General features: G+C 34.5%; 1 protein-coding gene across 1 annotated transcript; it reads right to left on the reverse strand.

Moving 5' to 3' along the window:
• Positions 1–3312: 3312 nt before the first annotated feature.
• LOC114241192 (ras-related and estrogen-regulated growth inhibitor-like protein A) lies at positions 3313–25839 on the reverse strand. The gene is made up of 7 exons (XM_028171972.2): positions 25628–25839; positions 12204–12292; positions 10975–11031; positions 10534–10634; positions 8009–8203; positions 5966–6143; positions 3313–5028 (listed from the first exon to the last, which is right to left on the reverse strand). Exons 2-7 carry the CDS (start codon positions 12274–12276, stop codon positions 4925–4927), a joined length of 708 nt encoding a protein of 235 aa, XP_028027773.1. The 5' UTR covers positions 12277–12292; positions 25628–25839; the 3' UTR covers positions 3313–4924.

Genomic DNA, 25839 nt, shown 5'->3' on the forward strand with positions numbered 1-25839 from the left:
GCGAATATGATTTATACCGGCGGCGCGTGTACGAATGTCGACTCCGAGCCGTGTCTCCCATTACACATACATACCGTCCGATAATTATTCGGTTAATGTTTCTTTTAATTTTAGAAGGAAATGTGTCAAACACTAGCTAGCACACAGCATGTAACTTTTGTTCTATTTATTTTGTGAACTAAAATACAAGTTGTGTCCATTTATAATTAGTGTGCTGATTCATCTTATAATAAATGGGTAGCCTTAAATGGAGCAGGGTTCGTTGACTCGTGATCGTGATCCTGAATCAGTTCGGCACTGTCTGACTAATGTAAAGATGTATTTAAACTGACATGTGTCTTCGTTATATCAAATAACGTATGTGACAAATTGTAATTTTTATTTTCTTTCTAAGATTTAATTTTTTAATTATGAACGAAATGAATAACGTATCAGTCTATAGAGATTATGATTCCAGAAAGTATTGAGCAGTAATATTCAACAAGAATAAACCATTATGTATATACATTAAATAAGTGTGTAACGACTAGTGGTAGGTAGCAGCTTGGCTATGAATTGAGCGTTGCTGATGTCCATAAACAACGCGGTAGCTACTTATGAGCAAGTGGGCAGTAAACCATTGATTGAAACAAAAAATAAAAGTTTCTTCAGCCAGATGCCGGACTTACTAACGAATTTCAAGCTGTGCAGATAGATACGTGCATTTCTAGCATAAAAGATAAAAAGAAAAGGAAAACATAACGTATCAGCTTTGATATGAGGCCCTGTGATTACGCGGCTTGGAGCCTACGTGGCTATTGTTAAGCATTATCATTTGGTATTAGAATTCACAAGACAATTTTCTAACCTGTCCCCGTGTGATGGATCTTTTCATTAAAATACAAATTGAAACATTTACTATAAGCGCGTCTTATGTTCATATCAAAATAATTTATTTTACGCGTCAGCTACCGGGATAGCGGTGCGCAAGATAAAAACCTCGTTCATCATTCTATATAGGATTTATGTTTCAATTATATTGTGAAGGCAACGTGTTGTGATATAACGGGGCTTCCTTGTTAACTTATCAATGTTTTTGTGTGTTCGTATTACTCGCATACATATAATAGAATCACCGAATTATCTGTCAAGTGCTTTTGTTTAGGTCAAATGGTTTGCAGAACAAATGTAGTATTGTTATAGTAAATGTTTCACTACCTACTATCGTAAATGGCCAAATGAAATAATGGCTGACCTTATATTAAACAGATATCGTACCCGATATATTCGATACCGAGGATTCTGCTGCCCATTTTGAGATTGCGACTGTTTTTGCAATCGCTGAATGGACAAGCTCACGGTTCACTTGATGTTAAGTTGCTACCGGTGCACATAGAAATCGCTGCATGAATATCGCCAAAGTATCGATTTTTTTGGTATGAAGACTGTCCCACCCCTCTTCAAATTGGAACGCATAGCTGGCATGAGGCAGGATTACGGTGCCCACTATTGGGACCTAGCTCTACGTCCAATCGTAGTCCAAATAACTATAATAATAACAACTACTCTAACACAAAATTGGAACCTACATTTGCTTTGTGGCAGAAATGAGCATAGGGGTTGTACGAACCAGTATTTAATGTCGAAAGTACACGGCCGGAGATTTAAGTAGGAGTATAAGTTCGGACGGATCATATGGAAATAGTACAGAATCTCTTTTTAATACCCCTTTTAGGTAGACGAACATAAGGCCAACCGATATCGCCCATGGGCATTTACAATGTGTAAGTAAGTGACCGCGGTCGCATACTCATCTATTCAATAATAGAAAAAATAGTGAAGTATGCAAGTATACAATTGTCTAATTGGTTTCAAAGTCTAAACTCTAAAGTAGAATATTTATTATAGACAGTTGGTTGAGCCCAAGGCCCACCAAGTGTTTTGTGGTTTTCGGAATCGTTCTTGGGACGCGAGGTCGATGTCTCAATTGTATTGCTTAGCGATTATCCCACCGCTCAAACTCGCACGCTACGGCTATGGTGGAATCTCAAACAGACCTACTCTTCCAAAAAGTTTGTCTATCGGGAATTACCACAATCATAACATTTATATTCCGAGAACTAAAAATCTCCCCTCCATGTATCAATCTGTAATTCTTATCGATCTGTCGAATAAAAAAGTGTATTAAAAACAAGTTATGGATTGAAATGAAATTTAACTAATTTATTTTCTTTTAATATTCTTCTAATATTGGCTATTTTCACATCAGACTGTTTCTTATCTCCAGTATATGTGTGTGAAACTGATTCAATAACGACACAACAGCAACGTGAATGCTGTAGACTCCCTTGAGATATGAGGTCATGCTCCCATTAGTATTGTAGCAGCGGTAGACCTACTCTTCAAGCTACAATGCATAACTGTTTCGCGTCAGAAATCCACCAGGAGGTGGGATCTGCCGCACGGGTGGGTAATATAAGTTTCATATTGAACCTCTATATCAGAATTATTATTTTTAACAATTATGCATTAATACGTAATAGATTCTTCGAATATAAACTTTTTTCTTATATAAGTGCTTCAAGAATCTATTATCTATACTTATAATATTATAAAGAGGAAAAATTTGTTTGTTTGTTTGTTTCGAATAGGCTCCGAAACTACTGGACCGATTTGAAAAATTCTTTTTCCATTAGAAGCCGACATTGTCCCTGATGAACATAGGCTACTTTTTTTAAATTTTTTTTATTTTTATTTTTTGGTTTCATGTGTGTTTTAATGTTTCCGAAGCGAAGCGAGGGCGGGTCGCTAGTTATCTATATATTAATACGCGAAGGAAAAACTTTGTATCCCTTTTTACGAAAATTGCGCGGGCGGAGGAGTATGAAATTTCCCACACTTATAGAGAATATAGAGGAGTGCTGAATGTTAAAAAATTTTTAAATTATGCCTGAACAATACATTAAATCAATAAAAAAAATATTACACACACTACCATGTATTTGACACACACACGCATGCATACTATTTATTTATTGTCAAATTTTTGTTCTTGACGTCTGTGGACATGTTGAGAATAGATTAAATATTGTTTGTCTTTATTAATATTTTTCTATATTGTAGTCTTGGCGAAATTTGCGATTATAGAAGTATAATAGTCTTTGAAAATAGAATCATAACAGTGTACAAACTTACAATTTCAATTAATTAAAGTCGAATTTCGACTACTGCGGGACCACTAGTTAACAGGTAATTTATGACAATTAAAAGAAAGGTTTTGGAAAATCATAACAATAGGGGTATTGAAGAAAGGAAGGTATTAAAAAAATCATATAGGTATTGGTAACATTTAATAATAAATTTTAAAGCTAAATAATAAATATTTACATTCTTATTCCGATCAGTTCCGACTTCGTTATAGTCACATCTCCACGCTTTCATATTTACAGCTTTTCAATTCTTATAAACATACAAGGTACTTTGTTTTATATGGCAATTCAAATATTATCAAATTAAATATTTTTCTTTCATTTGTAAATTTTGATATTTTAGATAGAAAATAGAAATTTATATTGAATATTTTCTTTAAAATCTCATATTTTAAAATATACAGGGGCCTAACTAAATATTTTAATTAATCTGCACACATCAAATGTCTTTTCACAGCCCTTATCCTATGACTAGAAAATGACTAATAAAATTTGTTTACATTTTTTCTCTATAAACATTGTAGGATTAGAATACAATTACATTATGCATAGTTGAATTAACATTTATCAATAAACTCACAAGTGACAAAATGAATACTCAATTAAAAAAAAATCGAAGATTTAAAATTTATCGGTGAAAGTACTAAACTGAAATATTACAAAAAACATCATATTTATTCAGTAAACACTTAGAATAATAATAATACTGTGTAAAAGTAGAAAAGTACGTATTTAGGCCATCAGATAGATAGTTGCTAGTCATATAGTCTAGCACGATTTGAAAAATCTCATGCAAAAACTACAACATCATAGTGAAAAAATCGAAGTTTGTATATCTAAAATATTTGGCATCAAAATAAATTAAACTTGTAGTTTTAATTTTTTTATATTATTGTAATTGGTTATCTGCATGCGTAATTTTTACATGCGTTATTTTCCAGTAAAATTTGATTATTAAACATTGATTTTTCTTAACAAATTTATACTTTTAAATGATCACATTTTTTGCATTACTACTAATATCTACTATTATAATTAACACATCAATTTAAATAGGAATACCAGCTTATCTAGTTGAGTATCAAATTGAGTAGAGATTTTTGTTACATTAAAAAACTACTAATCCTTGGTACAGTCACACAATTCGCAAACTAAATCAGTAAAAGTGTATACATATAAAAATACAAAAATCGAAAATTGATGAAATTAAGTGACAGTTGTATTCACAAGAGGAAGTTTTAAAATTTATTTTTGAATTAGAAATCTTTATTGTACCAAAAAGTATATATCTGCAGTGATAAAAGTGACGATAAACCGTTCCTCATTACTTTAAAATACTGTGTAATACTGAGGTCTCTGCAAAAGTACATTCACACACTTAATAACTAATTCCGAATAACATAATCACTAAAACTCTTGCTTAGAACATTACCGAGCGATAAGTAGACATTTCCGAAATGACTAGCAGATATTTTTCCACATTTAAAAAGGTCAGCTTTAATATATGAAGCCGCCATGCAGTAAATTCATTTTCAAGTGCCACACTAACTTAACTTCACTGGTACAGTCTGCAAGCACTCATGTAAGACACACGGTTGTTCCAGGCATCAACGCACTTGTCACTAGAGTCAGGTTTACATGGTCGCCGATAGCGGTGGCGTTGTGAATCTGGTAGGTACGGGCAGGCAAGCTAACCACACAACGCCAGGCAGACATCAGCGCACGGGATGCGTCGGTCAGGGCGCGGCGGCCGCTAAGGGGGCGCGCGACGTCGCCGGCACCCGCGGGCACGCTACAACTGACCCGCTACGGTTCGTGGGACTGTTATTTGTTGCTCCACCTATAACAATCATAATCGTAATGAATTAAAAACATAGTTTATCCAAATTTGAGGTGACGATGGAATCTTAAACCATTTTGAAAAATTATGAAAAGACGTTGTATTCAAAGTTCCGTTTTTCATGATTGATTAGATTTTTCAGTTCCATTTCCGTTACATCACAAGGTGTTTTTTCGGCCCATATGATATTGATCCCATATGATGTTAATAATAGATTCTGAAATTCAAAAACGCGAGTGTGCGTGTCTATCTCAAGACTTGAGGTCGAAGTCTTAATTGCAATCTAATAAGGTCAATCGATTCATTTAGCAAAGAAGTGATATGTGTGCGAATATACTTTAAAATTATAAACAATAAATTATTAAGACTTATATTAGTGGTAGTACCTAGTAGAATACAAGCTTAGTATGCTTTTCGAATTTATCTTTTATTAGAAACACTATTTAAATTTGATTGTTTTATTAAACACTCATGCTACCATTAAATTATTATTACTTTTGTTTGATGTTGCGAGGAATTTGTTCTTTTAATCTCAAAAAACGTTACAAATCTAACTGACTTTAGTGTTTATCATATCATCATTTTGAAATGTTTTCATTTATCGTATAAAAGACAGGCATCGGAACAATGTCGGCGTTATAATGTTTCCCACATTTTTGTGGTACCGCGTCGATGCCAAGTGCCCAATTTTAACGTCTATTGTTTGAAATTTATTTTTAGCGGAGTTTGATGCAATCTCGACTAACTAAATCTTTACGTAACATTAGTCATTTACACAACAATTACCGCTAATGAAATCTTCAAAACATTATTTTGTGAAATGTTTTTTTGTAAATTATTTTGTTTCTTTATACGAATTTGATAGTAAGATGCTTGTATGACGTTTGTTTCATTCAATGAGTAACAAATTAAAATTTGAATTAAATTTTATGCTTACCTATTAACGAGCCAAGCATTTTGGTAACAGAGAATTTTCGCGTGCGTTGCGGTGTGCGAACTTCGGCCAATAGTCGGTCAACGCAGCGGTAGAGATCACCAGAATTATCAGCGACACTTGCCTCACTAAAAGACGCACCGTGCGCTGCGCTTATACTCTGACCTTCTTTTGTTGATACCTGTAACAATTCACAACTTAAATTAAGCCGGTAAAATTATTTTTAATACCGATCGTAAATCTTACGAAATTACGCTATGTAGACATTTCATAGATTAACACACATTTATTGTTTTATAATTAATATTCAAAGTAAGCACCCGAAAACGGTGGAAATCACGAACGTAATTACGTAACGAACGTCGAATAAGGTCAATGAATATTTATCGCTATTTCGGTGTAATTCATTGGAGCTTATAGAAAATTCTAATGTGGACAAAGGATTTGGGAGTTTATGGTAAAATGATTTTATACTACGTTTCTTCAAGGTTAATAAATGTACCTACTTCAAGATGTTATAGGCAGTCGAGTCTCTGCTCACCAACCATCACATTAATGCCACCCCTATCTTGGAGAAACACGAGATTGAAGGCTCAGTTGCGTTGAAAATAAATTGCCTGTTCAATAAATCCATACTAATATTATAAATGTGAAAGTGTGCTTTTTTGTTCTTTTTTCGAAACCGAGCAAATAATAAATAAACATAGTTTTTTAAAAGGAATAATTTTAAGTTAGAATAGTGACATATGCTACCTATTTGTTTTGTTATTCCGGACCTTTCGAGTACTTTATACTATTACTTTTTTCTAATTCTCTAGAATGACCTTCCGAAGCTAAGGAAGGATGATTTATAACTTATAAACAGTACACTTATATAACTTATATATAGTAACATATACAGTATTCCTAGATCAGTATCCAAAGTATTCCAGTATCACAGTTATCAAACTATTATGTGAATAAAGAAACTCAAAGCTTTGTAGTTCATAATATTGTAGGTATAAATATAGTTATACTGTAATATTACAAAGATTCAATATGGACACAGTCTGAGTAGGTTTTGTCTCGGTGGACACGCGTTGAAACTTTAACATTATCGGAACAGTATCAAAGAGCTTCTCCTAACTGTGTGAATTTATGTGTGTTCTTGTACTGAAACTGTGCGACTAAGTTATGACCACTAATAGTTATGGGTGTACTTAGTTTTGACAACGTTCAGTATTATTTTACGATATCATACTAGGCTAAAACGTGAAGCAGAAATAAAGAATATAATTTTTAATGTTTAAAAGCCCATTAACGTTTATAGAGATAGTATAATATATTGAATATTAATGTCAATGTCCACTGTTGCAATACAAGTACTATAACTGAGCCCGGTGTGGGAATGAGATAGAGAATCCCCTCTGAAGAAGTGGTGGAGACCACTAAACTTTGACCAAATTTAGATTGATGTAAGGACTAATACGATAATTATCTCGTCCTATAGTGAATCAACAATTTTTATTTACTGAAAATTAAAGTGTTGCATAATGCACACAAAATGAAACATTTTCTTGTTCGTGGCCTAAAAACTTATTGATGACACATTATTTGGACAAGTGAATACAAATGAAAGACATATCGGATAGCAATTTATAAACGAACGCTAGACAATTTATGATCAGTAATTATGTTTTCAAAACATTCATGTAAAATAACGTTACTGTTGTCTCTCGAGAGTCTGCTTCAGGAGACACATTAATTGAGTTATTAAGTTATATATATATAAGGCGAGTGTATTTCAGTAATCAAACTTCTAATTACGATTAATTGGGATATTTTAGAAGCGAATACGCTCGTGGTTCACCGGTATAAATATTCGTAATCAAGTCAACGACAGTAAAACTTATTTTCGAGTAGATTATACAAAGCGCTTTAATGGCTATTTAAATATTAACGTGAAAAATAGAGTACCGTTGTTTTATTGAGTCCACTGGGATTAGTTACGTAAGACGTTAACTTGAAAATATTTAAATCAGAATCAAGAAATAAATTTGGATTTACCTGTCTCAAATGGTCTAGGTCAGTTTTGTTCCCGAGTAGTGCTAAGGGCATGCTCGGTGATGTGACGGTTGTTCCATGTGCGGGGCTGCCGTTGCTAGGAGTGCGTTTTAAAACATTCAAAACTTCTGTGGCGTATTCAAAGCTGCTCCTATCTGTCACAGCGTATACAAGAAGGCAGGCGTCTGCCCATTGTATCTGGAACAAGGAGGATTAGTTTAATTTTAAAGTCTTAACATTAAAGAGTTAATGAGAACATTTTGAAGTTCCGAATACTCGATGACACTGACAAATTTTACTCGGGAAGATAGGTATTTCGTAAAACTGATGTATATACACTTTTTGTTTTTTTTTTTCCTACCAATGCTGATAGCCTTACGAGGCTATTTCAGCTTTTCCTTAACGTACCTTCTGCTTGTGGTACCTAAAAGCACCGTTAATGGATCGGGTGGATCCGTAATGACGTGAAATGTACACGACAAATACTCTGAACCACGAAATACAATTACGGAGAAAATTTGCTCAACGACATTTGAATGGTGCTTATATTGGCATATTTTTGTAATAAACGATACACAGGATGCTAAACATGAAAAGACTAGACGGAGAAGAATTCACGCGATTAATTACAGAGTCGGAGCCAACATTCCTGCATAAAATTAGCCGGGGGAGCGATTCACGGGCGCTCCCACGCCGAGACACGGTCGACACACACTCCGGAACGATTCACCATTCACAACGGCGAAACATCGTATGGGTAAAGGCATACCGTAAATCACGACAATTTTATCACGACGTCATCAACATTTATTCAATTTTTGTACTAAAAAAATCGCAGTATTTCTCGATAACAATGGTACATTTGAGAAAGAGAAAGAGAAATGAGCTCAAGCATAAATAAAACTGGGTGTGTGCTTGCAAGTAAGTTGAAATGTAAAGATCTTCTTATACTACTACGTCCGCGTGTAGGAGCTTGAAATGATTCAGGTTCCCGGTAATTGAGATTTTAGAATTAGTACGTTAAATATATGAGCTTTTGGAGTTTATTTGGTTACCGAACCTCATGTGAGTGAAATAGGAAGTCGTTCGTGAACACGTGTTTTCTTTGTATTTTATTGGTATCTCTTTTATTTGCCTCAAGGGTTTTGTCTCGATACAAGTATGCGTTGCCTTATCTTAGGCCAAAGATGTTTAATATTTAATTAATTTTTAGTCACGGGCTAAAATTATTTGACCAATCCATTTAAATGTCAATTGGCTAGTTTATCATAATAGTTTATATCGCGGAGTTGTGATTGCAATTGTAAACAATATTTTGAAAGCATCGCTATGATTTAAATTTAAAAAGAAAATAGATTTTCCCATTGTGAACAACTCCGAGAGTTAAATTACGCTGTTGATTTTTTTTATTGTGCTGTTTTGTGTTTAAGACGATTACCAAATGTAAGCCACAACTATAGATCGTATCGCCAATGTAATTTAGCACTGTAAACATCATGACTCACGGGCAGCTCAGGTCACTGGAACGATTCTGAAGTCGTTTCATTCCTGTAGTATAATATTCGCGGCGATTAACCTAGTTGCTAGGACGTGAAACGATTTGGAACTTCGAAAGTCGCATGTTTGCTTCCAGAAGTTACTGCTTGATAATCCTTTTGTGGATTTCTAGAATGTTCCGAGCTAATCCATGTCGACGCCATTTAAGAAATCCACTCTAACTTTGTGGATCGGTGTTTGAATTTCGAAGGTTTTACCAGCATCAGTAGCGTTTAGCAGGATTTTATTTGTATCATGATATTATAGCTTTCAAGCATAATATATATAGATATATAATATACAAAACAACTCTGTACCTAGTTTAATTCTGTTTATCTATTGATTTTCTTATTTTTTTGTTAGTAACTATTGGCCAGATTTAATATTATCAATGGAAATAAGTTTTTTCCTACTTGTGCCAGTAATTAACAAAACAAAAGAGAAAAAGTAATATTTAAATGAACAAAAATTTTAAGATGTTATGTTATAGATGAACACTGGATCAAATAATTACGAACTTTGGCAAGTGCGAGTATTTGTAGTCAATTTTAGTATCATTTTAACGTTGCGAAGGCTTTAAAAATACGATAAAAATCCTTACACTTATGGTTTCTGGAGCCTTCTTAATCTAATTGGCATTTTGTGAATGCTGTTATTTAAAGAAAGGGAAGGTTAAGTAACAGTACCGTTTTGTCGGTGCTGTATCAATATCGCCGATATTCTTGAATTACCGAATTTCGAGCTAGCATTTTTTTATGATTCTCAATAAATTTCTGACAATAAAATGAAGTCTGTTCAATCTTACCCGTATTGATGTAATGATATTATATATTTATACAGAAACATTCTAAATTCGAACCCGTTATTCGTTTTAGAAACAGGTATATGGTTAAGAATTTTAAAACGGCCAGTGTTTACGAAACTTCATCGAACCCACTTTTTAATTTCGCAAACATGTTGAAAGAGTATTTATGTAAAATTTAGATGTTTACCTGTTCAGTGGGGAATTTGTCTGAATTTGATCCAGAGACGTCGATCACTTCTAATTCGACAGGGGTTCCATTTATTGGCACTGTCTGCCTGTACAGGAGATCTAGAACAAATAATATATTTATTATAGATACATGAAATATATGCAAGTGAAGAGATTGCTTAGAGTATTTATTTTTATTATGAATTGCTTCAATAAAACTACTTTTACCAAATTTCGTCGCGTGCTATGATTTTCGGTTTTATTTTTATAGTCGCTAACCAGTTAGTTACTTTTACCATGAAATTTTTAAGCATTTCAAACGTTAAATGAAAAAAACATTAAATGCAAGATCGAATCGTAAAAGTAATTGTTATTATGTCTATGGCTTGCCTAATATTCATTATCTACTAAATAAATAAAAAATATTTACCATAAACTGGAAAGTCGTTTAAAAGCTCACCTGTATTTGAATGGTATTCGCCTATGTATCTTCTAGTCAGGTATCTAACAATGAGAGCTGTAACAAAGAGAAAGCTCGGTAAAAAACTGAATTTGAGTATCAATGAAATCGACCAGACTGAGATTTTCTACGGGAAATTAAATGATTCATTCACGTAAACACATTAAGAACAAAGCGTGAGAAAAAAGTTTAAGTTTCCGCGTAGAATGATTGATGGACTGAGGTTGTTTGATTATAAATAAAACAAACAATTGCATCACTTTCCAATAATAGAGACGGAATAATAGCTCATCTAGTTTCTGTGATTTTATTTTACAATTACAATCGGACCAGTCTGACGTTGGTTTTAATAAAGTACTTTGCTTTGAGGATTCACAAAGGAATTTTGTAAATGATTCAGTGAAATATTTATTTTTGTAACTTCAATATCCATTTAAATTCTTCTCCCACCGCATGATTTCCATCATCTCTGTTAAGCTTCTGATTGTAAAGTCCAGGTAGAAATCATTGGGAAGGTTTATTAAGAAAATAAAGTAGGGTTTGAGAGAAAATGGGAAATTATTCGCATTGCTAGGGATATAAGCGTATCTGTTTCGTTGCCGGATGTATATTTTTTGTTAGATAACTATTTTACATATTAAGTACTTTTTTAAAACCAGGCCAATAATTTATATTGTCTACGTATATTCATTGAATGGTGAACCTTTTGCAAGGGTTTCGCAGCTAGTTTAGAATTAAGCTTGAATTTTATTGTTGTATTTTTGTGTTATTATGATATATGAAATCATGATGGACACTTTTAGGCTTTTAGGTCACGAGGTAAGATTAACATACAAAGCTGGGATCTCGTGTTTTCGTTAATTTATTCATATGCTCGTCCTAAATATGTTAGTCTTCATTCCATTCCATTTTTCCTCTAAAAGTTTTACAGATATGTTTTGTGTACACAGAAAAATATTCTAGTCCATAACATTTAATTGTTTGTTATTGGCTTTACTTGTTAGGTTTTCGGATTTCAGATGTAAACATTTTTGCGAGTCGTTTAGCAGATTCAGTTGAAAGTTTGTGCATTTTAGGTTTTTTTTTGACGTACTACCAGAAATTAATGCAATACTCCCACAAATGTTCTTTTATATTTATTATCAGTATTCTATTTGGAATTTTGCAAAAAAAAAACCAGTTTATTTATTTATAGGCAAACCATCTCCCTTCTCCGTTCATATTCTCACCTGATTTTCCTACTCTGGAACTCCCGATGACGGCAATCCGGACTCGCGGTACATTAGCCCGTTCGTCCCTCATGTTTTTCTTATATAATCTGCAACAACGATACGTAATATTTTTATTTATTTATTAATGAACGTGTTATATGTAGTAAGTGGTGCACTTACGATACACGTTTAGTATAGACTATGGCCGTTTTCCAATTACAGCACAAGAGCGCATTATGCGGCATAATGCTCAAACTAAGCTTCACCATAATTCGGCATTGTGCGTCACTGAGTCGCATTATGCTCTGTAATTGGAAAACTACCATTAAGTAATAGTTAATTACAGAGCATAATGCGACTCAGTGACGCACAATGCCGAATTATGCTGAAGCTTAGTTGAGCATTATGCCGCATAATGCGCTCTTGTGATGTAATTGGAAACGGCCTTTAAAACCACTGTAAATGTCAAATAGTGTGAATAGGCTTCGCACGGTAAGCACTTGTGGACACCACTTTACGGATACGCGGCAATTTTGAAAACACAATGTGTGTAAAAATAGATAAAAACAAACTGAAATTTGCCTACACTATTACATTTTTAGTTACAACTTTTACCATTTTTTCGTCCGTAATTGTGTGAGCCAACATAAACATAGGCAGAGAACATTATCCACAAATGACGTCAAAAGTTCATGTAATCATGTTTTCAATCACTGAAGTAATCTTGTATCCGTTCAGTATTCAGTTTCATTCATTAGTGACGGTTCGCTACAAATGACGCATAGTATTCCTGGCTAATGATCTAGTGAATACGTCACTTCACATTTCCATGATAAAATGTTTGGCTGAATTCCTACTTAGTAATAAAATCGTTTATATATTAAGCAATTTAATGTCTACAATTTCTTATTGTTTAAAATTTCTGTCTAAGTAAATTTTTCTAGTCGTTCGTTGAGATTAAGAGGCAAAGAGCAAGCTAAAATGAGGTTTATGTTAGTAAATTCATAATCAAAAAATCGAAGTTAAAGGCCGTTTTGTGTTTAATGAATTTCAACATTAAAACCAGCAGAAATACGATAACCCAAAACGCCTACCTCAACGCATCTCGCGGCGCTTAATTTAGCCCATGAATGAAATAAACAAACCAAGAATTAGTTCCGGGTTTGATTCAAAATGTCTGCGGTTTGCTCTCGCTAATGTTCACAGAATCTAAGCTTACTTTACGGTGCGGTTTGTGCTTGAAAATAACCTTTTAATGTGACAGGTATATAAGCAGAGACACACGCAATATTTATAGCTCGGAGTTGTCCACCTACGTCAACGACTACCCACAGGCTGGTTGAATAACCCTAAGAAACAACATTAAACAACCAGGATTTTCTATTACTCATTATTTTCTTTTGGCTAATGTTTTGACAAATAAGTAAGATGCCCCAAAACATTCAGTAACAACAAATGATCGATTATGGAATCGAATAATAATATCGATTTGTTTCAGTAAAATATATAGTTCTATCAAGCAGATATATCTTTATGATTCGTTAAGATCGTTACCAATGATTTTGTTATGAGTATTTCAATAGTGTTTTGGCGAATTTCATAAATGTCATCCGAAATACCTACTGTTAGCTTACTACGAAGTTGGCAGTGCCACTTCCGAGCACCAGATGTAGCCGCGAAGAGTTTGTCTTTCATTATTTTTATTTGGCGCCAAATGATAACATTATTCAGTCGACAGTTTTGTACGACGCTGCCAAAAGAAATTTCTAATTTAAATTCGTTTTCCGTGTGACGTTCACGATTCAAGCTTTATTAAATGTTACTTAAATAAATATTTTATTGTTCAGGACGTGACGTCATCTAAATTTCAGAAGTTGTCGCCGGTGAATCTTTTAAATGTATCATGAAAATCCGACTGTCTTTCACGCGTTTGTACACGTGATGCCTGAAGTAAGTAATTCAATTCGATCCCTCACTCATTTTCGATAAGCCAACCTGACCTTCACGGGTTAGTAACGGGAAGCTGTACAGATTATTGTTATTATGTTCTGGCCAGATGATACAATGTTTACGGGACGTTTGTAAACGACAGTCGATGACGCAGCTTCAATAACGCCTACATAGCTAAAGTTTACGCTAATGTCAGTACAATTCTATTTATTGCCATAATCTCATTACATAATAAAATAAAAACAGAGAATTTTCGAGTTATTAAGTAACAAGATAAGAAGACTCGGGCAGTAGACAAGTGGGTGTTTTTAGAAAGTACACCAGTCAAACCCGTGGGCGGAATTCCCTTTGCCCCAAAACAGACTAAATCTGGAAATCTACCGATGGTTATCTTAATTAATACCGTGGCATAAATGAATGACATTGTTATCACGAGTACACGTTACGTCTACCGAGGTGTAATCTGTAATCTATATCCCGCACATCGGGCAAAATAAACGAAGTGAATGATTTATATTTGACCTTTATCGCGTTATTGTAACGTGACGCATTCAATAACGAGACGAAGGTTTCACGCTCCTGGGGGATTTACAGACGGATCCTTGTCGTATTGTCAAGTCACGGATACAGCCATCATACGTCCGAAAGCTAGTCGCCAAGGTCACATATTACCAATAATTTAGATGTTAATCTAATATATAAAATTCTCGTGTCACAATGTTCGTTACCATACTTCTCCGAAACCGCTTGACCGATTCTCATGAAATTTTTTATGCATATTCAGTAAGCCTGAGAATCGGCTACTATCTATTTTTCATACCCTTAAGTGATAAGGGTTGTCCACCCCTAAGATTATTTTTTTATTTATTTGTTTTTTTTTTTTGTTATAATGAGACATTATGTGGTTGAATGAGGTATTGTTATTTTTATATTCCTTCATCGTTCACAGCGCTTCATGCCTCTTTCACTCATCTACCATATCCTTACACACTGACAATAAGTAATTTTTTTTTTCTACACTAGAAACTCCCTAGAAATCTTATATATGGCAAAACAACGTTTGCCGGGTCAGCTAGTAATGTATAAAAGCCCGAATAAACTTTCGTTTGGTAAGTTTCTTAATCATTGTGTTTTAATTCGAAACCTTATCAGCTGTTTTTAACAAGAACCGCTTGGTTTTCTTGTCTAGTTTATGTATTGTGTTGATAATCGCGGAATCGCTACGATATCACTGTTGCTGAGTGTATGAAGTGACTCCATATTGAAACCCTGGCACGTTACTTAGCACACACGCTAACGTAGTACTGTACCAGAAAATTTCTTTGAAGTTCAGAAGATAACAAACAAGTAGACATCTTTCCATTTGTTAAAGTTAATTTAAACGGATTTGAGGTTTAATGTAACAGTTCCTAAAATGGTTTATAGTGATTACACGAGCCTTACTCAATAGAAACGATTTTGTTAAGGCAACAATAAATTCGACCTAACCTATTTTCCGAATCTTAAACCGCACTCGTCGGCGTTTCATTATTTATTTTCCCCCAATTTTCTGAGCACTAGTTAAGAGCTACCGAATCAATGGAAATAAATCAAAGTCTTCATTAAATTTTACGTTTAACCGTCAACGTTGTTAGGCTCATTTAATTATTCGAACACTTCCATGCCTCTTATGAAGTTTCGGAATTGTAACAAAATTATTCTGATCTAGTTTCCGATTTGGTAGTCAAATGTTTGTGGGAGCTTATTACATATTGTTACTATTTGCGTCCCTAATAAATGGGTTTACGCTAAATAAATAAGGAAATAAGAACTGTTTTCACTGTTCGAGAAAAATTAGAACACGTCTTAGTTTGATGACTCATTATTTTGACCTCTTTTAAAATTTACGTTCAAAATAGAGTAATTCAGTAAGCTTTATTGTTTAACTAGTATGAGGAAATTTGTAATAAAATCTAAAGCAGTTTATTTTTACTGTTATGTTCACTGTATAATATTATCCGAATAGAAGAAGTTATGTATTCGAAAGTCATAATTCAAAAAGAATACGTTCACACTTAGCAACTACAGGACACAATAAATGCAGGATAGAGCATTTTTTAATAATTCACTTAGGAAGTCACTAATTCCTTTTCTCCTTGAATTGTTTCAAGTTTTACCTGTGCAGGTCAACGACCGTAGGGTTCAACGTTCGGGAGTTCAACATTTAATGTCTTAATGTGTCCTTTCTGTGTGTGTTGAGATAATTGGCATCGAAGCCTTTATTGTGGTCTAGCTTTTTATAGCACACATGTGTGTTAAACTATTCGAATATTTAAACTCCTCCATTTTCTCTGTATGTTAGATATAAAATTATGTACTTACGTTTCATTAAGCGCCCAGCTATGTTTTTAGTCTTTTTATGAGTGAGATACACATACGAGACTAGAAACTCAGAGTTCTCAAAAGTTTTTAAGAAAGAATATTCAGATACATTTAACAGTTGATAGATAAGCAATTGGGAATGAGAATTTAAACGGCTTATGTTTGTTGTACCAAAAGCATAGAAATAGTTCACCAAAAAGCACATAAACCGCTTATTATTTAAAAAAAAAAAAGTCAAAGAATTGTCATTCAGTACATTTTAACTTCATGAGTATTGTCATAAGACAATGCACTGAATTAATTGAAACACGGTGCTTTATTCAATGTACCTCGTGGAAGATCTCACAGGTGACCCGGCTTGACCTACGCAGAGCCCTGACCTGGTCACCTGGATTGCCTGGGAGCTAGGAATTGAAGTTATCGATTTAGTATCAACAGATTGGACGGCAAATCACATTTATTTATTTATTACAGCTATGGTTCTCATAATAGTTTGATAACTGGGATACTGGTTTTTTTTTATTGCTTAGATGGGTGGACGAGCTCACAGCCCACGTGATATTAAGTGGTTACTGGAGCCCATAGACATCTACAACGTAAATGCGCCACCCACCTTGAGATATCCGTTCTAAGGTCTCAGTGTAGTTACAACGGCTGCCCTGCCCTTCAAACCGAAACGCATTTACTGCTTCACGGCAGGAATAGGCAGGGTGGTGGTACCTACACGTGCGGACTCAAAAGAGGTCCTACCACTAGTAAATGTTAATTGAAATATAGAACAAAACGCTGTACTGTGCGTTTTATCTAAAACTTACGAGATCAAAAGACTTGACGAGCTTGCAATCTATGAACTTTGAAACGTCCACGTCAAATAAAGCTGTTAGTGATTTTTGTATAATGATAAAAACTAGAGGTCCCGCAGTAGTCGAAATTCGACTATAATTAATTGGAATTGTAAGTTTGTACACTATTATGATTGTATTTTATACTTCTATAATCACAAATTTCGCCAAGACTACACTATAAAAAATATTAACAAAGGCAAACAATATTTAATCTATTCTCAATTTGACAATAGACGTCAAGAACAAAAGTTTGACAGTAAATAGTATGCATGCGTGTGTGCGTCAAATACAAGGTATGTAGTGTGTGTAATGTTTTCTTTATTGATTTAACGTACCTTTTATGCAATATTTAAAAAAAAAATTAGCATTATGCACTTCTTCTCTGTATTCTCTATAAGTGTGGAAAATTTCATACTCCTCCGTCCGCGCAATTTTCGTAAAAAGGGATACAAAGTTTTTACTTCACGTATTAATATATAGATAAAAGGTTATAGAAGAAAAAAAATCTAACCCAAATATTTGTATCCCGATTAATAGCACAGTACAATGATTGCGCAACAATATCCGAGTTAAACGTGTACTTGACCTGATATTCCACGCCTGGAAACACCTACATAGTTTCTGAAGAATTACACTTACGAAACCTTTGTCGTTTTTGTACGGCGAAGGTTCAATGTTACGGTCTCGACTCTACGGTATGACATGTTTATTTATTTAACCCTTATATTTACGGTTACCAAACGTCAAACGTTAAAGCTTGCGTTAAATCCCTGTAGTTCGTCAGATAGCATAAACAACAGATACTGTCCGTGGCAAACTTGACCTAGTTATAACATTAACAGTATGTTTAACCCAGTTATGGGTTGCACAATTTGGCCGCTATGTGCACGGCTAAATTGTCGTGTGAAACTGGGCTAATGAGGGTCTCGAGTGCAACGTTTTGATACTTTTTATTGCGTAGACGAAAGATGAGCTCGCGATCTACTTGGTGTAGTTATCGTAGATGAGTCTCAATTGTATCTTAATGTCATATACCGTCAGTCGTGAACGTCGGCAATACCAGGGGCACAGCCAAGCTACTAAAATGTTTTTGTATACTTATATAGTAATAAATTCGTGCTAACCGATGGCAAAATTTAAAACACAACTTGTTTTCCTTACCTTGAAAATTTTATCGATAGTTACATAAACGACCCTCAAATTATTAATATCGATAAATCAATGTATCGTTTCATTCGTAAAAATCGATAATTATATATTCATTATTTAAAATTACGTGGTGACCTTTTTATTGGGCAGGATGTATTTGAACATGATAAACAGCAATGTGATATTTATTTTGAGACTAATTTACGGGGTGGAAATTCAAAGCATCACAGCTGGTTCTTTGCGGAGCGGGTACTGTATGAATCTCGGCGGTTATCTATAGCGTAAAGCTTATCCGTTTCTAACAGGTAATATTGGTTAATTCCACACACGAGCGCTTCGGCGCCGATTGAATCGCATAAACAAGACGAAAACTTTCCGATCGATGAGCCTTGAAACGCTTGAACTGTAAATCTTGGGGCATCGACGTACGAACGGACGGTGCAACTCCACTGGATTCTCAAAATACGTACAATAGTGGACTTAATAAATCCACACCAAAACAATAAGATTCGGGACAGGACTGTTTTGAATAAACGCTTTATGTTCAAAGAGACTTTTTAAGTAATGCTATGTTTGTCGTTTAGAACGAAATATCGTATTTTTTAGGTGCAACTCCACTGGATTCTCAAAATACATAATATAATAGTGGACTTAATAAATCCACACCAAAATAATAAGATTCGGGACAGGACTGGAGTGAATAAACGTTTTATGTTCAAAGAGACTTTTTAAGTAATACTATGTTTGTCGTTTGGAACGAAATATCGTATTTTAGGTGCAACTCCACTGGATTCTCAAAATACGAATAATAGTGGACTTAATAATTCCACACCAAAATAATAAGATTCGGGACAGGACTGGAGTGAATAAACGTTTTATGTTCAAAGAGACTTTTTAAGTAATACTATGTTTGTCGTTTGGAACGAAATATCGTATTTTAGGTGCAACTCCACTGGATTCTCAAAACACGAATAATAGTGGACTTAATAATTCCACACCAAAATAATAAGATTCGGGACAGGACTGGAGTGAATAAACGTTTTATGTTCAAAGAGACTTTTTAAGTAATACTATGTTTGTCGTTTGGAACGAAATATCGTATTTTAGGTGCAACTCCACTGGATTCTCAAAATACGAATAATAGTGGACTTAATAATTCCACACCAAAATAATAAGATTCGGGACAGGACTGGAGTGAATAAACGTTTTATGTTCAAACAGACTTTTTAAGTAATGCTATGTTTGTCGTTTAGAACGAAATATCGTATTTTTTAGGTGCAACTCCACTGGATTCTCAAAATACAAATAATAGTGGACTTAATAAATCCACACCAAAATAATAAGATTCGGGACAGGACTGGAGTGAATAAACGTTTTATGTTCAAAGAGACTTTTTAAGTAATGCTATGTTTGTCGTTTGGAACGAAATATCGTGTTTCTAAATATACAGCTATTTTTTTTTACGTTTCAAATCAATATACTAAAAATAAAATACTTTAGTGACGATCATTAGGCCACATTATGGCAATAATATTTTCAAGCAAACGGAGACGGACACAAGTGCGACGGAAGTTTATTTATATGGTGACCGACTTTTTAAGCTCGACATGTCTCTTGAAAACACTCAAAGAATTTATATGCCTATCTAATTTTATGGCTTTTCTTTATTTTCCATTTAGTATTGCAGTAAAATGTTCATTCACGTGGACTGTTCTAAATCTAAATCGGTGCTAAATCAGTGACGGAAAAATTACGTAAATTTTACAGTTTTATTATATAATATTGCATTAGAAGAAGAATAGTTAATTCAACGCAAATAGAAATTCTGCGTGATGTCTCAACATAGGACCTAATCAAAGTTACAGTATCTATATATTCAGGTAATCGATTGACAGCAAATGGACCGTGAGCTATTTTGCGAAAGTTCCACCAGCGAGTGAGTAACTGCGAATTGCGACCAATACTGTAGAGATTTTTGCATCTAATTTGTTATTTGAATGTAGAAACACTGAGTAAAATTTATTAGGTTCGTTCGCACTCGGCGCGGTTGCGAACCACAAGGATAAGCGGTCTGGAAAATTACTCTGTACATTTTATCTGTCCGAGTATTAGTGTGTCACAGATAATGGGTACGAACAGAACAGGTCGATGTCCGACGACATTTTACAATTCAAATTCACACGTTTTCTGTAAAATACCATTTCTACATCTAAATAGCCTAAAGTTGAAATTTCCTTTTATAATGTAACTATACTGAGACCTTAGAACTCATATCTCAAGGTGGGTGGCGCATTTACGTTGTAGATGTCTATGGGCTCCAGTAACCACTTAATACCAGGTGGGCTGTGAGCTCGTCCATCCATCAAAGCAATAAAAAAAAAAAAATTGTGGGTCATTAAAATACACACATGACAAGAAAAAGTAGGTACATCTAGACATGAAGATAGAATCGAGATCGGGATTTGTGTTTTAGTTATCCGGGTTATTAGCCGCAGCAACAACGGGTCGTTAAAAACACGTCTTGGTTGTGCGCCTGGTATTGCCGATGTGTACGATGATGACAAAAAAAATAAACAATTTATTACAATCACGTGTATTTTGATACGGTTACAGGGGTAAATGTTTTGGCAAGTACTACGCGTATATTCCACGCGCCGCACGAAATATTCTGAAGTTTTACAGCCACGCATCCGGCGACTCGTCCGTAATGCCAATGCTAAAAGGTGTACGATAGCGATTGAATTTGAACTATTCTCAAGTACTCTCTACACTAGTAGATCTGTCTTTTTTTAAATTTAGTTTAGTTCATCTATATATTAATACGTGAAGCAAAAACTTTGTATCCCTTTTTACGAAAATTGCGCGGACGGAGGAGTATGAAATTTTCCACACTTATAGAGAATATAGAGAAGAAGTGCAGAATGCTAATATTTTTTTTAAATAATGCATAAAAGATACATTAAGTCAATAAAGAAAACATTACACACACTACCGTGTATTTGACACACACGCACACACGCATGCATACTATTTATTTACTGTCAGCCTTTTGTTCTGGACGCCTGTGGTCAAATTGAGTTTAAAATAAATATTGTTTGTCTTTATTAATATTTTTCTATGGTGTAGTCTTCACGAAATTTGTAAAAGTATAATAATCTTTGAAAATAGAATCATAATAGTGTACAAACTTACAATTTCAATTAATTATAGTCGAATTTCGACTACTGCGGGATCACTAGTATATTCAATTCGACAAAATACATTTAATACAAGTTTTTTTATACTCCAGAAAAGGGGTTTTAATAATATTATATCTGTATAGTTCATGCGATCTCAGCTAAAAAAACACAAGCAGTATACGTCCATTAGCAGATCTAGGTGTGTTTCCTATTGTACATAAGGCGGTGTTATATTACTTCCTTATGATAAATAGTCAAGACAATGGACGAACAATGATCATCTGTATGGTTTACGTCCTCGATCTTGTATTCTTTGTTCAATTACCGAACAAAAGATTTGATGGAAAGGAAAAAGTAAACAATAACTTTACGGCAGAATTATGCAGGAGTGTGGAGTCCTACGGCTGCGGCAAAAGTTCGAATGGTTTCGAAAATCGTACGACCAACAAAATCTGCATATTTTAGAAACTTTTAAGTTTTTTATTTTTTTATTGCTTAGACAGGTGGACGAGCTCACAGCCAACCTGATGTTAAGTGGTTACTGAAGCCCACAGACATCTACAACATAAATTCGCCAACCACCTTGAGATATAAGTTCTAAGGTCTCAGTATAGTTGCGACGGCTGCCCCACCCTTCAAACTGAAACGCATTACTGCTTCACGGCAGAAATAGGCGGGGTGGTGGTACCTACCCGTGCGGACTCATATAAGATCCTGTCACCAGTAAAAATCTGCCGCTGCAGGCAGACGAGCTTACACCTGGACAACCTGATGATGAGATGTTAGCATCGCTCATAGAAGTCAGCGCTGCCAAGGGCCGCTGCCTATTGCTGAATAAACTTTGCGAATATCATTTGGAGTCAGGAAATAGCACGGAGGAAAGTTCATTCGAAAACCGAATAGTACGTGGCAAAAATCTCTAGATGTCACTGTGGATCAACGAAGTGGTTTTAGCTATGGACGAACCGCTGCGATGTCGGGCGGTTCGGTGGTAAAAACAACAGGACGGGTATGGGATATTGAAAACAAAATACTACCTCTTTCGAAGCAGCTTTAATCTTAGTTCTAAGACACAAGTTTGGTGTTATTAAATTTATTAGCTTTAGACATATGTTTTTGCTGCACCAGTCTCAAGTTTTTCATTCGGAGCATCGTAAAAAAACCCTTCTTAAACGAAGAATATATAGTCTCTAAATATAACATATTTTTAGAAAGTCTTGTGAACATTGTAATCATAATTTGAATTGTTGAATGTTGTTATTTATCGCGACAATATTGTGTTTTGATTTCAACTGCTGTTTTATAAGCAACTAGCTTAACCCGACCGCTTTGCTGGAAATTTATAATTAACATTATTATTTCTCACCCCCACAAAGATTTTCATAATTAACGCCCCCGCAACTGGTGTAGGGAGTCCAACATATAAACCTATCCAATAAGTACATGTATTTTCTAAATGGATACCAAGTTTCAATTCAATCAGATGCATGGTTCAGTAGTTATAACGGAACATCCGTAAAAACCACTGTAGATTTATATATTAGTATAGATGGAATATATTTAATCTTATCTTGCCAAAGTCTGATCTTGCAAGACAAACACTCGCAGGCCTGTACAAATTGTAATAAGATAATTTAGTTTTCCCGTTACCTAACATTATCATTTATCAACAACATAATTGCTTCAATTACGTTTCGATTGCGTAACAATTTTCTATTACAATTATTGTCACGAAGTGAGAAAGAAATTTAATCAACGACGAATCAAGGTTCCTTTCTTTGAACTAAGATGACTTATATTTGAAAATTTTTTCATAACTCGAGAATTTTATATGTGAATGATTATATTTATATTCTTAGATTATTCTTAGAACAAATTGAGAAAGATATGATTGACAATTTTTTTTATAAATTATTTGACAAACCAAAAATATATCTAGTCTTAAAAATTCTCCATGCGTTTCTAAAAAAATAATGGTTAAATATAAGGAAAACCTCGTGAAAAAATATTTGTGTGAAAGTATGAAGCGCGCAAAAAGTAAAAGCTTTGACGAGCTTCCTGTTAATGTCAATTTATGTCGAAAAATTTGTTATGTATCAAGTTTTAATTGGGAATTCTAGTTATTTTCCGAAAGGTGATTTTAATTGTGTTATTTATGAACAAAACAACCCAAAACCATAATCTCATAATTTGGTTACCAGTAGAAGCATATTGTTTGCATAAGGTTTGTAATTACAAACCGCTCGTTAATATGTTTGAAGTAAAGCCCAATATGGAAAACCATTTTTTTGTTCCCATTCGTGCAAAATTTTCAGAGAAATTTTAAAGGTCAAAGTAAATTGTGATGGAAACGCATTACTGCTTCACGGCAGAAATAGGCGGGGCGGTGGTACCTACCCGTGCGGACTCACAAGAGGTCCTACCACCAGTTTTTATTACTTTAGATTTTGGATCGTTATCCTGAGCATTTCTTGAAGCTAGATAGCGGTATGAGATATCGATAGATCATGATTGTGTATGATAGTATGCCGAGATCGTCGTCTGCTCGTCGCCGTTAGTAATTATTATACAATTTTTTTTTTCGTTGCCCTTGTAGGCAGACGAGCATACAGCCCACACTTTATTAAAAAAAAAAAAAAACATGCCCGCTGAGTTTCTTGCCAATTCTTCTCAGGACGGAGGCTAGTTCTTGTGAATTGGCGGTAGTTCTTTTGACGTTCAACAAGTATGTACTTTCATTTATGTTGAATAAAAAAAAATTTTTTTGATTTGATTTGATTTGGTGGTGAGTGGTTACCGTCGCCCATGGACTTCAGCAATGCCAGGGGCAGAGCCAAGCCGCTGCCTACACTTACTGAACCTCGCCAAAGGCAGAGAATCTTAAATTGATAAAACGTCCAGAGCTAGTCCACAAGATGTCCACCATGAGGGACATTATTGTTTAGAAAGCTGTTCCGGTGTACAGATTGATAGGGAAAAACTTCAACCGAAACGATAAGGTCCCGCTGGATTATAATAATACAGAAAGCATTCATTTTGAACACGACGAGTATGTAGAGATAGTTTTACAGTTCGGAGCTCAACCACTGTCGTATTCTGATTTTTAAATTGTAACCTTAATTTTTTCATAGTATAATGAATGATATTGATTATCTTTTGTTGCGTAGCCAAATGAAAGAACTCACGACCCACATGGTGTAAACGGGCTACTTAATAGTTCCGCCTTGAGGTCTGAAGTCGACGAAGTTTTAATAGTATTGCATTACGGCTGCCCCAACCTGCAAACCGCAACGCATAATCGGCAGAAACAGGCAGAAAATGAGGCACCAACCCGTGCGTACTTATTATAAAAATGCCCTAACCAATATTTAGAGTAAAGATTATTAATAATAACATTAAAACAAATCTAAATATGAACAGCTTAAGATTTATACAAATCCTTTTTCGTTATTGCATTCTTATGTAAATATTTATAAGAAACTTAAAGTACACAAGGAGAACTCGTCTACTTCTGTTAATATACAACAGCGTGCTGTTTTAGTGAGTTTTCTTTCAAAAACAAACGTTTTTGCAATAAAATTCGTTTTCGTAATCATTGTAATGGTAAAAAATCATAAAACCCTGCAAAAGATGTTTACGCAAAGATGAAATAATTCATTACCGGAAAACAAATGAAAATTCAGCAGCTTGTAAATAAACCTAGCCGTATTTCGACGTTGTTTTGTATAATATTTAATGCTAAATCAAGACTCACGATATCTGTTTTTAAGGGTAATGTATTTTTTTTGTAAGATTTTTTAAATGTATACCTCAGGTAAATATTGTCAACGATCATAATGCGTAGTTGTAAGAACACGAATACAACTTCAAACCGTCGCTTCAGAGCTGATAAAATGAACCCGTACGATGGGCGGAACGTTGCATCGATTCACTGAAATTGCATCGCAAATGGACTCACCTGACTAGAAAACGCGAAGATAACTGACAGTTACAGGTCTACGAAAGCGCTGCTTCAGACGATTCGTATAACAGTCTTAACACACAACACGTTTCTAACACTGTATCAGTTCTTATCAATTTGTATTTTAGGATAAATAGCAATGTTTGTTTGGTGAGGAAACCGAGCTCCAACGTGGTTCACGTCCGAGCGTCTGCGAGTGACTGGGCGGC

The sequence above is a fragment of the Bombyx mandarina genome, chromosome 04 (assembly GCF_030267445.1).
Source record: "Bombyx mandarina strain Sakado chromosome 04, ASM3026744v2".
In the NCBI taxonomy this organism is placed as follows: domain Eukaryota; kingdom Metazoa; phylum Arthropoda; class Insecta; order Lepidoptera; family Bombycidae; genus Bombyx; species Bombyx mandarina.